Source organism: Xiphophorus maculatus, chromosome 9 (genome assembly GCF_002775205.1).
Source record: "Xiphophorus maculatus strain JP 163 A chromosome 9, X_maculatus-5.0-male, whole genome shotgun sequence".
Classification (NCBI taxonomy): domain Eukaryota; kingdom Metazoa; phylum Chordata; class Actinopteri; order Cyprinodontiformes; family Poeciliidae; genus Xiphophorus; species Xiphophorus maculatus.
The window spans coordinates 15,130,754-15,146,498 of NC_036451.1; the positions used below are offsets into that span (position 1 = coordinate 15,130,754).

The following is a 15,745-nucleotide window of genomic DNA, read 5'->3' on the forward strand; positions in this document are numbered from 1 at the left end:
TTGGGCATCACACAAACTACCAGGGTGATGTGCAGTTTGTGGTAACATTAGTCTCGTGTAAAAACATGGTAGTGGCAGCATTATGCTATGGGGATGGTCTTCTTCATTGTGGGCAGGGAGCCTTGATTAGAATTAACATAAAGATGGATGAAAATAAATTTGAAAGGCTACAAAAGGCCTGAGTTTGAACGTTCACCTTCCAGTAGTACAGCTACCTTAAACATGCAGCCGGAGCAAAAGGTGTTTAGATTAAAGCATATTCATCTTTGTGTAGTTCAGATGATGAAGGATTTGTTTCTGCTGCTTGAGATTCCAGATTTTGATAACAAACTACTCTGTAGGATTCTGAGAATTATCTGTTTCAAGTAATTACATCAATGCTAAAACATTTTTTTTTAAAACGTATAAAGGATTAGAAATATTATCCTTGTTGTTGTATCAACCTTTAGAACATCTCAGGTTTTCTGGTTCTGGTCTGCTCTGCATCTCCAGAACCAGAACCAAACATGGAGAGGCAGCATTCAGCTTCTATGCACCACATATCTGGAACAAACCTCTGGAAAATTGTAAAACAGCGGAAACACTGAGTCCCTTTAAATCTAGACATAAATCCCAGCTGTTTAGAGTTGCTTTTGGACCGTAACAAATGAAACACTAACCAACATTTTGATGTGCAATGATGGCACTTGGAAAAATTTAACGTTGCAGTTGCTGATTTTTATGTTTTTATGATGTTGAACGGCCTCATTGCTGAAATGTGCTGTACAAATAAAATTAGATTTATTGATTTGATTGACTGATCCCCCTAGATTATCATGAGCCCATATTATTTTACCTGTCATCTGTCTAATATCTGCAGCTCCAGCAACTAGACAAGTCGCAGTTTTCTTTTAGAACAACCTTGAATGAGTCATTGAAAGACTTCTGCTTGACTCCAGCCAACTCAGCCATCATGCAGATCATTGTTTACTGCAGGGCTACATTGAAAACACTTGAGGAGAAAAATGTCCTTTCTCGATGCTCTGAGATTGACTTTCGGTCCAAAACAAATCCTGTCTGTTTTGCATGTTAATTTATTCCTTTTTGCTTCATGCAAGAAAAAAAACCCATGGCGTTTCCTTTAGGAAGTTTGTAATAAAAGCCTTGCGATCGATGATAATGGCATTTGCGCTTGTGTTTGTCATCTTTGCAAAAGCAACAGTGGTGGAGTTCCCTCAGATTTATATGTATACTAGTGCTGTAAGTGGCGTGTAAATTATCCTAACTGTCTGTGCGGCTCTTTATCTTTGTAAGCCGGTTCTATTAGACCCTATCCATTAATGCCCATAGCCCATCCAATCAATGCTTAAATAAAAATCAGCTAGATTTGTGGCATTTTATGCAAACGTGCAAACTCCAACCAGAATGAGTGTTTGCCTTTTTGTTTTTATAATGCTGAAAGAATATCTAAAACAAAGCAATCGATAGCACTTATGTTTGGGTTACATGGCTCTCTTTTCAGACAAATGTTCCACATTCCCACATAGAAATGAGTTTCATACCGATGTACGCTGTGGTGTAATTTTATTATAACACATTTCATTTCTTTCTAATTATTTTAATAAACATGCTGAGCCAAGATCATAATTCAGTCATCTTTCACATCCACTTCATCTGGATCAGCGTTGCAGAGAGGCTGGACTATTCGAGCAAAAGGAGGAGTAGCGAGACACACTGGACGGCACATCCATCCATCTGTCCATCCACGTACTGTCACTGAAAAAGATATTCGTTTTTTTTAACTAACGTCAAAAATTACTCAAATTTGTTACAGCTAATTTGATTAATTTTGCTCAAGCTATAACTGACTTCAGAATTATCCAAATCAGAATTATAGCTTGAGCAAAACTAAGAAAATTAGTTCAAATAAACATTTCTTCTTTAGTGCAGGAGGTGAAAGAGGTCTTTGACTAGGCCGTTCAAACACATGGATAGCATGAATATCTGCATTCTGGAAGGTGAATCTTCACCACAGTACTGAGTCTCTCAGGCGCAGCAGAAACAAGCTTCCCCGTTTCTGCTGAAGAGCAGCATTTCCCACAGCATGATGCTGCTACCAACAAGTTTCACTGTTGTGATTCCACATTCCTGTGTTCCCTGCATGACTTGTGGGAAACATTAAACAAGAAACATTACAGCTTTATGTTAATGAAGGCTTACTCCCTTCATAAAGACTAAATCTGTTGAGCCCATTAATAGTTACTATCCTTTTAAAAGATTCTCCCACCTGAGCAGCAGATCTCTGCATATCCTCCAGAGTAATAGGGCTTCTTGGCTGCTTCTCTAAATAATGATCTACTTATCAGTTTAAGTGGACAACCATGCTCTGTGAGACATTCATCTAGAGCTAACTCTGCTTTAAACCTCTATATCTTTTTTGCCTGTCTGCTGTGATGATGCAGTTTGTTCTCTTAGGCCTTCACAGAACAGCTGTATTCATACTGAGACATTCTGTTTCTTAGCCAGCGTTCTTCTGGGGGTTGACCTCTTGATGAGCTGACCTTCTCAAGAATAGTATTTGTGAAAATCTTTTAAAATCATGTCAGATCCTTATAAGATACATTGAAGTTCTTGGTTGTAATATAAGAAAATGTGAAAAAGGTATGAATACCTTTCCAAAGTACTACATAATTATAAATCTTTTAAGTAGTTGTGTCGCATCACAAGGGGAGACAAAAGATGTGAGACACTAGTGAAGACCTTAGAGATAGTTTCATGTCTATAGAGCAGGAGCCTCGTTTACAGACTATTAGTCCTTGACACAAATGTCTGGGGTTTGATTCCTGACTCAGAGATCCAGAAAAACAAGAAGAAATATCTTCATCTCTAACAATGTGCCACAAAAGGAAATTATTTTAGTCAGCTTTGAGAAAATCCTCAAAGCGTGATGGCTTAAAATCAACACTGCTTTAATGCACAATGTATTTAAAATCCTGTCTTACTCTCATAAGAGACACGTTCTCTTTGACTGACTACAATGCATGTTTGGCCATATTTCACAAATCACTCTACGATTAGTTAACAGTCTAGGGATTAAGGGTAGATTTGACTGTGCTGCAATCTGCTCCAGTGTCTCCTCAGCACTGATAGGATCAGAGAAGCAGCCAGCAAGGCATCTGTTTGTGTGCATGTTTTATTCCCCTCCCCTCTGTCCTCCCATATAGTTTCTTTTCATGCATCTTTCTTGTCACCCCCACTCTCGGAGAGCGAGAGAGGAAAACAGCATCGATCACTGTTAAATGACTGACCAGTGCCTGTTGGAGGTACTAAATGGATCTCCACAATTGAATAGAGGCCTAAGTGTGTGGTAAATGCTCTCAATGGGTAAATGAATTTGTGGGTTAACTGGCTCGAAGAGCGTTTCGATAAGGCAAAAATAATAAAAACACCAACAGGATGTATTTTTCTTTAAATGCGTCATAAATAAAGCTCGCCTGGCAATCTTAGCTCTCGCATTCATCACTGCAAGCCAGCACTGTGAAAAATAAAGAAAAACTCACTCGAGGGGTAACCAAAGACAATTCAGCTTTATTTTCCCCATATAGATTTAACTTTACACGGTTCATACCATTACACAGAAGGCATAAATGAATAGATTCAGTGCTCTCTTTTACATCTTTTTCAAAGACACATGGCAATAATAATAATAATAATAATATAATAATAATAATCATAATAATCATAATAATAAATAGCGCTCATGAAACAAGACAATCTACACGTTTTCAAACTGTACAAAATTTACAACAATAAGATGCAAACTTCTGAGGCAAAACCGACTGAACAAAACTGCTTCAATGATGGGTTTTCTGTGTTGTTTTCCTCTAAAATCCCAGATTTCAGCCAACAAATTACTTTGTAATTCAGCTGTGAGCAGCATTTACTGCATATCCACTGGTTTGTGCAGGGAACAAAGCTGTGACCCACGTCTAGTAGGAGGGATTATGCTTTTTATTTACATGGCATAAACTAATTGGAATTACCTGGCATTACTGAAATGCATTTTTCACTTTTCTAACTCATGATGTTTTAAAATAACATCTTAATAATAATCAAAAACCTTTATTTAAAAACAGTTCAAATAAATTCTGCATAAATAAGCACTTTAAGAAATAAAGATCCATTTTAAAGGCAGAACTTTTTCCCCTCTTTTGACTTGTCCATTTCACTCACATGTTAAAAGTATTGTGATTTTAAGACGTAAACACATCGTAATTTGTGGGCTGTAATCTGTAATTGTGTCACTGCCTGTTATTTGATTTGCCTTGAGGTGAAATATGGAAAAAAAAAAAAAGAAGACTTGACATTTTGTTTTCTCCAAAGAAGTGCTCACATCGACCGGTTTGTCCTCAAATCAGAGACAGGAGCAGAGATGAGATCTGGGAGGATGCATTTTCCTACACAAGCATGAAACTGTTGGTTAATTTTACAACTTAAATGAAGCTCACGGGGGATTTACTTTTGAGATATTCTTCTTGTAGCAAATAATTTGTGAAGCTGGAGCTGACGGTGACTGATCTCTGCAGCCGATCCAGCTCAGATGCTGAATTATCAGCTCTGAATGTGGCAGACTGTGTTAATCCCTCTGGTACAAAGGGCCGACATCACATCTGGAGTTGGGGGAAGTAGGTTGACAGCAGGCAAAGCTGAGGCTGCTGCTGGCTGAGAAGATTATCAGGAGAAGGCTGGATCTGACTGAAGAGAGCAAACACAAAGGGCCGTTTCTTTGTTTCTTTTAATACTTATTGATGTTTTTATTTATTACAGAAACAACATGTTTTATATTTTTGCATCTGAAGAATAAATTAATGCAGAAATATGATCTATACTGAAAGTTTTGGCTCCTCGTGTGAAAAAGGGTTTAATACTAACGGATTTCTTCTCTGAAGCGTCTTTTGCTCAGATTAAATTCTGTAAATATGACCGCTTTGTCTCAAAACACCCTCATTAAAACAATTTCTGGATGCACAGATCAGCAGATCAGACCATTTCTCAAAACACTTTGTCGGTAACACATAAAAAAGCTAAACAAAAAAAAAACATGAGCATGTTTCTAGATTCACGCTTGTGCCACTGCTCTTGTAAGTTTTTCTCCGAGTGAAACACTGTTTGCCTTGTGCATACGTCTCTCTCCTCTGCACTCCTGTCCGTTCACGTAGAAAAAGAAGAGGAGAGTAAAGTGCAATGCCAATGTGAAGGCTCCGGTACGGCCGGCCAGCAGTTCAACTCATTGTGAATCAGAAGCATGCAGCTGCCTTCTGGGCCCGGTACAAATGACGGCCCTGACCTGTGTGTTTGAGCACAGTCCACCAGTGTTTGTGAAGTTTAGTCTCCTTTGTAGCGATTGAACAAAATAAAAACAGGCAATAATTAAAAAATAAAAAATTGTGATGATGCAGTGTTGAGATTGAACATTCAGGTGTTGCTTTACTGCTTAAGTTCAGTCTGCATCTTCCAACCTGGTTGTTATCTCACTGTTCGGACTCCAGTCAAGCTTTTCCTCTCCACCGAGCAACACAAAGCACAGCAGTCTTGCAGAGTGAAGTAAAGAAATGTAAAAAAAAAAAAAAAAACATCTGTCGTGTCCTTTTGATAAATCCTCATAGTGGTTCTTCTGCTGAGCTGGAGGCTCAAAACTGGGAATGGTCCATCTCATCTAGCCAGGAAGCCGGGCTGGTGGGGAAGTCAGGGTATCCCGTACTGCTCCCCGTGGAGAGGTCTGAGGTGGGGCCCCCCGCCATGGCCCTCAGAGCCTGTCCCACTCCGCCTGGCCCCCCCTGCGCCACCAGACTGTCCATGTTAAAGGTCAGGTTGTTGAGGAGAGGTGTGTGGCCGGGCAGGGAGGTGATGGAGGAAGGTGACTGCGGTAGACCATAGGGGCTCCCTGGCCGGATGTCTTGGTAGGGCTGTCCCGCCGCGTCGACAGAGAAGCCGCCGTTCAGGACAGCGCTGTTGGTCATGTCTCCCACGCTCCCGTAAAGGCCGTTCGCGTGGCTGAGGTCAGACAAGACTTGGTCGTCTAGAGAGGAGATCAGAAAAGAAGATCAGTAAGAAATAATACAGGAGATTTCTCTTTTTTAATAGGTTTAATTGAGCTTTAAGTAAGACACAGTCGTTTCCTTAAGTATTCAAACAACTTGAACGTTTATTTTTGCAGCGGGAATCTGTTTTAAAGGCTTTTTACATCACAGAGAACCCCAAAGTGGTGTACAACTTTGAAGTGTTTATAAAAATGGTTCTGAACGTCTCCCAGGTTAAAAAGTTTGGAGAAACAACCAAACATAATTGCAATTATTTTGGGTCAGTCGTTTTGGAGCTTGGCTGAACAATTTTCCCATCCAAATAACTCAGCATGAACAATCCTTACCATATATTCTTAATTGTATTTAGATCTGGGCTTTGACTGGGCCAGTCTGTATGTAAATTGTTCTGTTATAGATCTGACTGTGTATCAGGGTCCATGTAAGGTGAACAGGTTTTCTCCAGAATGATGCCGATAAACTGTGACCAGCTTTTCTATTCTTCTCAAAGAAAACAGGCCCACAGCATGATGCTGCCACTAGCGTGATCGATGCTAGTCTTCCATCACCCTCTCTCCTTTTTAAGGTGATTGATTGAATGGAGCTTTGTGAGACTGTCAAAGTTTGGGATATTATTTGTGGGAATATCCTATTAGTTGAATGGGATTTTATCTTGAGCTATTAGAAAAATGGAGGGTCAATACAAATCCACACCAAATGTTTCTGATTTTTATTTGTGGACAAAATAAAAAATCAAACAATGCATTGTTTTCCTTCCACCTCAGGAACTGTGCACTGTGCAGTGTTTTTTGTGTATTGTAAAACAGATTGAATTTTGTGGTTGCAACATGACAAAGTGAAAAAAAATTCAAGTGATATGAGTGTTTATAGGAAAGACTGCATGTGAAGTGGGGAGGCTTTGGGTTTCTCTGAAAGAAACTTAAAAGATTAAAAACTTAGCTTTTTAGCATTCATTGAAGACTGCAGAAGCTCTTGACTCATATCAAGTAAAATGTGTGGATACTGATCTTCTATATAGTATGACACACATGCTAAACCCGAAATTCATATCTGTCTGTGTGCTGGTCAATAACTCCAGTACAAAATATGTGTTTACATCTGCAATCGATCCTCTGTGTGGCTTCAGTAACAACAAAGCCTAAAAGTACTTTCTCTCTAATTGAATAAAAGCCTCAAATGCTTTATAGAGTTTCTGTCACCATGTTTTCATTTCTCATAAAAACAGCATTCTTTTTCAAATTGGTTCGGAGACTTTTACAATTATCCAGAAAGGGAAAGGGGGGGAAGGGGTGCTGTGAATATTTAATAACAGAAAGATGCCTAAAACTCCATTTGCATCCCACTAAGGAGTCGTTGCTCGTTTCCAATAAGCTCCATCACACAAACAAACAGAGGCAGGAGGCATCAGCGGCCACAGAGGAAAACCGAAACAGGTATGACATTTTAGATTTGCCTCAAAGTGGCACACTCCAACAGGAAACACAAGCAGGCAAATGAAAAGCCACAAAGACGTGTTGGTATCTGCAGCTCTCATGTGATTTACCATTTTGAATGCTGCCGTAATCCTATTAGCAGCAATATGTCTGCTAATTCCCTTTCTGGGACCAAATGACCTGGAAAAAAAAATACCTCTGAAGCTCAGTTCGCTGTCGCTGAGCCCTGCATCATCAGCCGAGCTCTCCTTCTCCACTTTGGTTCCTCCTCTGCTGCGTTTGACACTTTTATAGAACTGAGTCCAACGGTGGCGACCGGCATCTTTCTTTAGACGCTTCTCCTTTGCTCGCCGGTTCTGGAACCAAACCTGCCGGGTCAAACCATAATATTCATCTTTAAAAAGACAAATCAAAGCAAATAATTTTGCCATCATATTTTCCTTTTTTTTTTTTTTTTTTAACCTTGTTTGAAATTTTTAGTTTGGCATTAAACATTTGATAAAGCAAGGAAGTTAATTTTTTATGTAAATATGATGGAATATTTGACCTCTCCAACTGCTTGGCATGCAATTTATAGCACCAATAAAATTTTTATAAATAATAATAACTTATAACTGATTTTTACCAATATTTGTTATGATCAAATATTTTGCTGCAATAAAAACTATATAATTGAAAAATAAGAATATGTTTATTAATTTAGAACATTAACTAAAAATTAAAAAAATTATAAATACATTTATAAATAAATTTATACATTTTAATTAATTAAAAATTCTGCACATACAGTACATAGCTAAATAATTATTTACTTATTTTTTTAAAGATGGGATCAAAAGCAATAAAACAATGTCAGTGCAAAATACAGAATGATAAAACACAATAATAACTGTGTTTTATCTCAGCGTGATCAAGAAGCAGAGATTTGCTAAAATACCTAGGAGCTTCTAATCACATAAAGCAAACATGATTTTAAGTCCTGATGATAAAACTACAGACTTTCCCAGTCATAATGACATTGTTTAAATTACTACAGATGATCAGAGAGACAAGTATTTATGTCCTATGACAGAGGAATTCACTCAATCACAGTCAAATTGGAGTGTACTCATTTTCCAGGTCAATTTTCTAAAAATACATTTTAAAAAAATGAATGCTCTACCTGCACCACCCTCATGTCCAGGCCTGTCTCAGAGGACAGCTGCTCTCTGACGTGGCGGGCTGGCTTTGGCGAGTTTTTGTAGGCACTTTTGAGGGTCTCCAGCTGCTTGGCGGTGATGGTGGTCCTTGGTCGTTTGGTTCCACCCTCTGAATCATCTGTAAACACAGGTGCAAATATGAGTGGCATCCCTCTGCATATATTTATGTGTGTGTGTGGGGTGTGTGTGTGTGCGTGTGTGTGTGTGTGTTTTAAATGAAGCGAATAGTTATGCAGGGCAGTGTATTATTGTCCTTGTGCATCTGTCCCACTCCCACAGCAGAGGACATAAATCTACCCTTTGCCAGAGGAGAGGAGTTATTGGAGCCGCACCATATAAGAGCATCGGTTCACTTTACATAATCAATCAGAGACGCATGGAAATCTCAGCGGAGAGGGAGGGACAGAAACAGCACACACACCCAGATGACAAACACCAACGATCCACAGTCAGAAGTTATTTCGCCTCGCTGAGAGGTGCATACAGCTTGATCTATCACGCTCTTCTGCAATTCTGATGCGGCCCAGTTAGGTCAGAGCCTTTCAGCGGCGAAGCAAATAGATGGACATTTGCAACAATCATTTTATATCACTGGAAGTACATGTTCACCCTTTCTTCTCGTTCCGCCTTGACAGTGAGCACACCTACCGTTCTGTTTGGCGGTCTCATAATCCACCTTGCACACCAGCCTCCCGTCCTCCATGAGGTAAAACTCGTCGCCGGTGGCCAGCTGTCTGCTGCACATGATGCAGGCGAAGCAGTGCAGGTGATACACAAAGTCCTGCGCCTTCCGCACCACCTGCGTCGGAGGGATGCCCTGCTGGCACGACGCACATTTTGTTCCAAAACGCCTGAAGGGAAACATGAAGCAGAGGTGGTGATGGTGATGCAGACGGCGAAACTTCCATAAAATATGTTGTCAAACTGAAATATGTAACAGAGATTGCAACATATGAAGTCCTTGCTGTTAAACGCAAAAGGTAACGAGATCTGCAGTGCATTTCTGCTAACAGCAAGCCTGACTGACGCATTCAGTGGAATGCATCAGGTTTGCATATCTGCTTGTGTGTTGGCATGCTTGTATTTTTGCAGCTAAAGTACCGACATTAAACAGAGCTTGTTGATAAAGTCAGCACAGTAAACCCACCCTGAGGAGAACCAGTAAAACACTGACTGAGGAGAGGAGAAGCTCTAAATCAGGAAAGCACCCAATCAAAAATAAAAAGGAAAGTGAAGCCTTCGAGTCGCTAACCAGAAAAACCACATGTGTGCTGTTCCATGTTTGAAGAGTTTTGAACATGCCAACGTCCCCCTCACAGGGCCCCCTGGGTCAGCTAATACAGTTAGCAACCAGTTAGACTCCAGAGCTCCTCGGGGGTCTCGTTCAAGCTTTGAGCATTAAAACCTTTCAAACGTGATTTAGTAAAAAGCCCAGATCTGCTGATCCTGTTTTGGATGAAAGTCAAACTCAATTTTCTTCTGTAATGCTTCTGAAATCCAATCATTAAAAGAAAGAAGCAAAACGGCAAAAAAAAAAAAAAGAAAGAAAGAAAAAGATAGTGAAATATAGGGATTTATAATCAGAGCCAAGTTAATCTATGGGTGTGGAAATCACAGATGTTATAAATAGCATCTTCACCAAGCAGGCAGGGAACCAGTGTGAAGGTTTACCACCGCTTTAAAATAAACTTTCAAAACTTTCTTCCATCAGACTGTTCTGACAGATTAAAATCCTTTCAATGAAACATCAGAAAAAAAGGATTTTCTCCCTCTGCCCCCTCCCCCACATGTTGCTACACACTGCCAGTCAGATGGCTGAAAGAGACCCATTACACTTTCCTGCCCCCTACAAAAAAAAGACAGAAAATCAGCTGTTTCAAAATATTTCTAGTCAAACATGATATGGAAACTAAAAAGACGCCAATGATTTCGCTGATTAAAGTCACAACCCGACATTTCCACTAATTAACCAGATAATACCAGCATGTTGGACCTACGTTACTCTATAAAGAGCAGAATGACGGCAGGTATATTTCATACAATAAGCATTCAAAACCTATTAAGTTTGGCATCAGTTTATGATATATTTTGGCTTAAATTTGTGTATCACATAAAAAAAATAGAGCAATTGCTTTAAAAACGATTATTATTTTGTAATAATAACTCTAATGTTATAAAAATGTAGCTCTGGTATGGATGCATTCAGCTGTCTTGCTAAGAATAAAATAAACTTCATGATAATTTTTTTTTTGTACCGGTTCATGTCTAATCTGCACCAATATGTATGCTATACATAAACCTATAACTAGCTACATGAGCGATTCTAAGCATTATTTCTGAATTTTGGGCACTTTTAGCAGTTTTGATGCATTAAATAGTCCCCCATAGAAAAGCTGCAATCTTTGCGACTCAAAATAAAACACAAACCAGTGATTATGCTCATTAAAAAAATAACAAGAAAACAACGAAAAGAAGAAAAGAGAAAGGCGCACTGACTTGAAAAAGTCCTCCTTGCAGTAGACGCTGCCTGCCCGGGAGAAACATTTATCCGCCAGCGGGGTCTGGCAGTCTGCGCACTTGAGGCACTTGGAGTGCCAGTGTCTGTCCAGCACCTTCAGGATGAACTTATCCAGGATGTGCTGACTGCAGCCTGCACACTGAGGGATCTCTGCCAGGAGAAACAACGAGAAGGCCAGGTCACACTCAGCCACCGGCGCAAGGCAGGCAAAGGTCCAACATCACCAGAGAGATTCGCTGTATTTATAGGAAGTCGTTTCGAAGGAGAGGATTTTCTTTTCTTCTCACATTGTCTTAGTAGATTGTGTGCAGAATTTCAGCGGTGAGGAATTTATAATTAAACTTTCTAAATAAATCCCTTGTCAAAATCAACCAAGAGTTCCCTCCGTTAAAAATGCTAAAATTGTAATAAATTAGACCGAGGGGGGGGGGGGAATAAGCATTTTCATGATATAAATTATTAGGTTGTCATATGTTGTTGAAATGTGTTGGAGGTTTGTTCATTCAGGATTTTCACTCATTCTGAGGTTTGTCGCGTTTCCTGATCCTATTTTCACCTTCTTGCTCTGGTATTATGGTACTTTCTCGTTTTTAAGGAAAATCAATCCTCACATAGCAAATGTTGCCTGTTTTTCAGATACAATTGTACTAGAATATAAATGTCTTTACATAAAACCGTGTGCGCTCGGTACGTATTACCGTCTCTGTCCAAGGTGCTGATCTCAGAGGTATTCGCCTGCAGAGCAAAAAATGCTTTTTTTTTTCTTTCTGACGACGTATTGATTTTCTCCGTCTTAATCTGGTTTGCCTCTTCCATCTCGATCTTAATTAATCCCTGAATGATTTTATGGAAAGCGTGGTGACAACCAGTGTCTCTAGGTGAGACGGCGTCCTGACATAAATCAAGATCAAGGCGCGATTAGATTCAGATTTGTTTTATATATATATAATTTTGAAAACTAAATCTGCAGCAGTACACACGGTGTCCATTCAGACACACAAGACCTTTATGAATTTATTTCCAAAGCACAACTGAACGATTTTTAATTTATTTTAAAAACAGAGTCAAAGCCACGCATTTGACGTATTTTTGCGTCGTTCCGTCTGTGCATGCAGGCCTTCTTTTTTTTTTTTTTTTTTTTTTAACTAAATAAAAAATAATCTTTCCATGAAAAGTAAGGTTGACGTTGTTGTTGTTGTGAATGTCTACAAACATAAAGACATAAAAAAGAACAACATTGATCGAAGCGTTTTTGTTTTTGTTACACATCTGCATGATTTCCATTGAAGACAACGGTGACAGTTTGAGGTGAAAGTGAGTAGAAAAATGAGCAGGAGTCTGAACCCACGCAGCGGGACTATTTTCTGTCGAGACAAATCACATCTGCACGCTGTAAAAATCTCCCTATAACAAAAACATAGATGTTATTCTGCATTCTGCAAATGCAGGTGCTGCGAGAGAAGCATGCTTGCAAAAATAATAACTAAATACAATAATATAATAAAAATGTATGATTTTTTTTTTTTTTTTTTTTTTTTTTTTTGCAAAAATCAGATCTGAAAAAAAAGTCAGATCGCCATTCTGAACCACTCGTAATTTTTTAAAGGTAAGAAATAGAATCATAGATTGGATTTTATTGTTAAAAACTCAGCTTGAATCCTGAAAACCTGGAATATTGTAGATGCAAACATTGTTCCCTTAGCAGAAATAATTGGGACTGGCCTTAACCCTAACCCAGAATATTTTTTTAATGAAAATAAAAACATTTAAAGTGTGTGTAGGTAGAAGAGAGGAGTGGTTCTCAATGCAGCCAGACTCTGTTTTTGTTGTGTCGCTTTCTTCTCTTCAGAACTTCAAAAATCTTTTTAAAAAAGGAATTTAAAACACATTTCCAGAGTAAGACTGATGCTTCCAACCTTTCACCTCACTAAGTAAATAACTTATAATTACCAAATGTGTAGTTAACACTACAACCTAAGAGTGTTGTAGTGTTCCCTACAACACTGAAAAGGGATTTCATATCCCTTTTTCCTGATATGAAATGCTTAGAGCGGCTGCTTTGGTTCCTGAAATAATCCAGGTTTAGATCCATGATGAATCCTGGCGCTGCAGGAGGCTGAGTGGCAGGATCTTTATCCAATCTGTTAATCTGTATCAATTCATAAAATTAAAGAGCAGACAGACAGATAGACAGACAGACAGACAGACAGACAGATAGATAGATAGATAGATAGATAGATAGATAGATAGATAGATAGATAGATAGATAGATAGATAGATAGATAGATAGATAGATAGATAGATAGATAGATAGATAGATAGATAGATAGATAGATAGATAGATAGATAGATAGATAGATAGATAGATAGATAGATAGATAGATAGATAGATAGATAGATAGATAGATAGATAGATAGATAGATAGATAGATAGATAGATAGATAGATAGATAGATAGATAGATAGATAGATAGATAGATAGATAGATAGATAGATAGATAGATAGATAGATAGATAGATAGATAGATAGATAGAGAGTTTTCGTTTTGAGCATTTTATCTTATAATGTTTTGAAACTATATTAATTAAGTTGCAGTAATTATCTCACCCTTACAGGGTTATCATTATATATATATATATTTTCTTCTTCTTCTTCTTGGGTGGGTGGATGTGGGGGTTGCCTATTAGCCCCCTGCTCCATCTGTACATTTTCCTAACTCGATCCTGAATAATTAGGTCAGAGCAGAAACGGATCCGGTCGCACTTCAATCTTTACACGATCAGATTATGAAAGGCCCCGGCACAGATTAACGAGCGAACAGATGTAAGATATTTCTCGCCTTTGACGCCGAGGTCCAGGAAATGCTGCGAGATTTCGTTGATAATTATCGCCTGCAAATGTCCGTTCTGGTGCCGGCCCTTTTGGAATAAGACGTCCGAGGCTTTTATTAGGCTCGGTAACCGATGCCAGTCAAAGCCAGCGCGCGTTTGTCTGACGGGCGACGTTGACAACCGCGTCTGATCTCTTGACCATGCAGGCTCGTTTACAAATTAACAGCTGGGAGGCTCAGTGTGAATCCAGCAGCTCTGCACTGAGGATGCAGCGCGCTGACACCAAACCGCTGCTTCAGAACAGAAAGTATTAAAAACGTTTAAGGAAGCTTGAAACTGCATTGACACCTTCTGCAGAAAACAGTTCGAACAGCTGCAGAGATGAACGGGGTGTTCATCTCTTGACCGTGACTTGATTTCATCTAAGTACTTTGGCAGCTTGTTTTATAAGCAGCAGCATGACACATCACTGGCCTGTGAGGGCTTCAGTCTCCTCTCCTTCTCTGGCTGTAAGTAAGCCCCCCTCTCCTTACGGCCGACCCCGCAGCAGTGGTTGCGGTCACCAACCTGTTCCCGGACTGGCAATCGACAGAAAAAGACGAGAGGATGGGGGAAAAAAAACAAACAATGTCTTACGCTGCAGTGGTACACCGAGAATCTCCGGTAAACTCTTTACAGGACTCTCTGTCGGTAGAACCGCCGCACTTTGCATCATCGTGATCCAAACGCACGTACATACACCCGCAACGCGGTGGGCGCACTCCCCCCGTCCTCGCCTGTGTGCAAAAAAAACCCCCCTCAAAAATACGAAGCTGTTGTTGAGGCCTGTTTCCGCTCAAACCTTCGTTTCCAGGTATTTCTCTATTCCCAGGGTGATGCCCGAGCCGCCCCGAGCCGCGCCGTGCCGAGCTGTTTTGGAGTATGGAGCAGACAGGCTGCTCGGTCCATTCAGCGCCGCAGGGGCGGCGGGGCTCTGACGTCAACGCGGCACAGGCTCACCGGGAGCCAATAGGAGCGCAGGTGGAGAGTTCTCCCCCCTTCCCTCCCCTTCGCCCCCGCCACAGCAGCGGTGGATAGCATCCTCGACAGGAGTAGAGAGGAAGAGGGGCGTTTAAGATGGTATATGAAAATGTCTCCGGAGAGGCGGAACCTTGCTCCTGTGGAGACCATAAATAGCTCACTGCAGTGACTCTCTGAGGGGCCCCGGGCCAGCAGGAGCTCCTGAAGAGGAGAACCCAGCAAGACAAACGAGCATCAGTTTGGCTTGCTTAAATTAAACCTCATTTAAGAAAATTTATGAGAACAAACGAGCTTTGTTTTTTTTGTTGTTGTTGTTGCAGAAATATTCAGAGCCGACCCAGGGTTTTACAACGCCGTATGCAGAATTTAATTTGGCGCCCCACGGCGCGAAACATCTACTTTTCATACTGTCAGTGCAGGTCTTTTGACCATTTCTCCATTGTCTTTTATCCTTTTTATATAATTATTTTTCATTGCAAACCCACAGCTATTATTTGGTGATATGTAAACATCTAAAATGTGGATAAAAGTGTTTCCCAGCTCCAACAACAAGCAGGATATTTTTAAAAATCAGTTTTAGATGACGACTCTGTGGGAATAATATTCAAACTGTTTTTCTGAGGATGTGTAGAACTTTGTGAACGTATTTCTCACCGGGGCTCC

The 15,745-nt window shown here is 39.9% G+C and overlaps 1 protein-coding gene across 2 annotated transcripts; it reads right to left on the reverse strand.

Annotated features, from left to right (window-relative positions):
• Positions 1 to 3,062: 3,062 nt before the first annotated feature.
• Positions 3,063 to 14,961, reverse strand: lhx4 (LIM homeobox 4). 2 transcript variants are annotated; one of them, XM_005800530.2, is made up of 6 exons: positions 14,699 to 14,961; positions 11,209 to 11,380; positions 9,361 to 9,563; positions 8,676 to 8,830; positions 7,710 to 7,881; positions 3,063 to 6,058 (listed from the first exon to the last, which is right to left on the reverse strand). In XM_005800530.2, the coding sequence occupies exons 1-6, from the start codon at positions 14,775 to 14,777 to the stop codon at positions 5,670 to 5,672; spliced, it is 1,170 nt and encodes a 389-aa protein (XP_005800587.1). In that variant the 5' UTR covers positions 14,778 to 14,961; the 3' UTR covers positions 3,063 to 5,669. The 2 variants fall into 2 exon arrangements, with proteins under 2 accessions (XP_005800587.1, XP_023194935.1); XM_023339167.1 differs by lacking the exon at positions 11,209 to 11,380.
• Positions 14,962 to 15,745: the final 784 nt, after the last annotated feature.

Coding starts and splice junctions, on each gene's coding strand:
- lhx4 (XM_005800530.2), bottom strand. CDS start 14,777: ATGATGCAAAGTGCGGCGGTTCTACCGACAGAGAGTCCTGTAAAGAGT. Junction 9,564..11,208: donor TGCAAGGAGGACTTTTTCAA/GTCAGTGCGCCT, acceptor GTTTCCCTTCAG/GCGTTTTGGAACAAAATGTG. Junction 7,882..8,675: donor TGGACATGAGGGTGGTGCAG/GTAGAGCATTCA, acceptor TTGACCCGGCAG/GTTTGGTTCCAGAACCGGCG.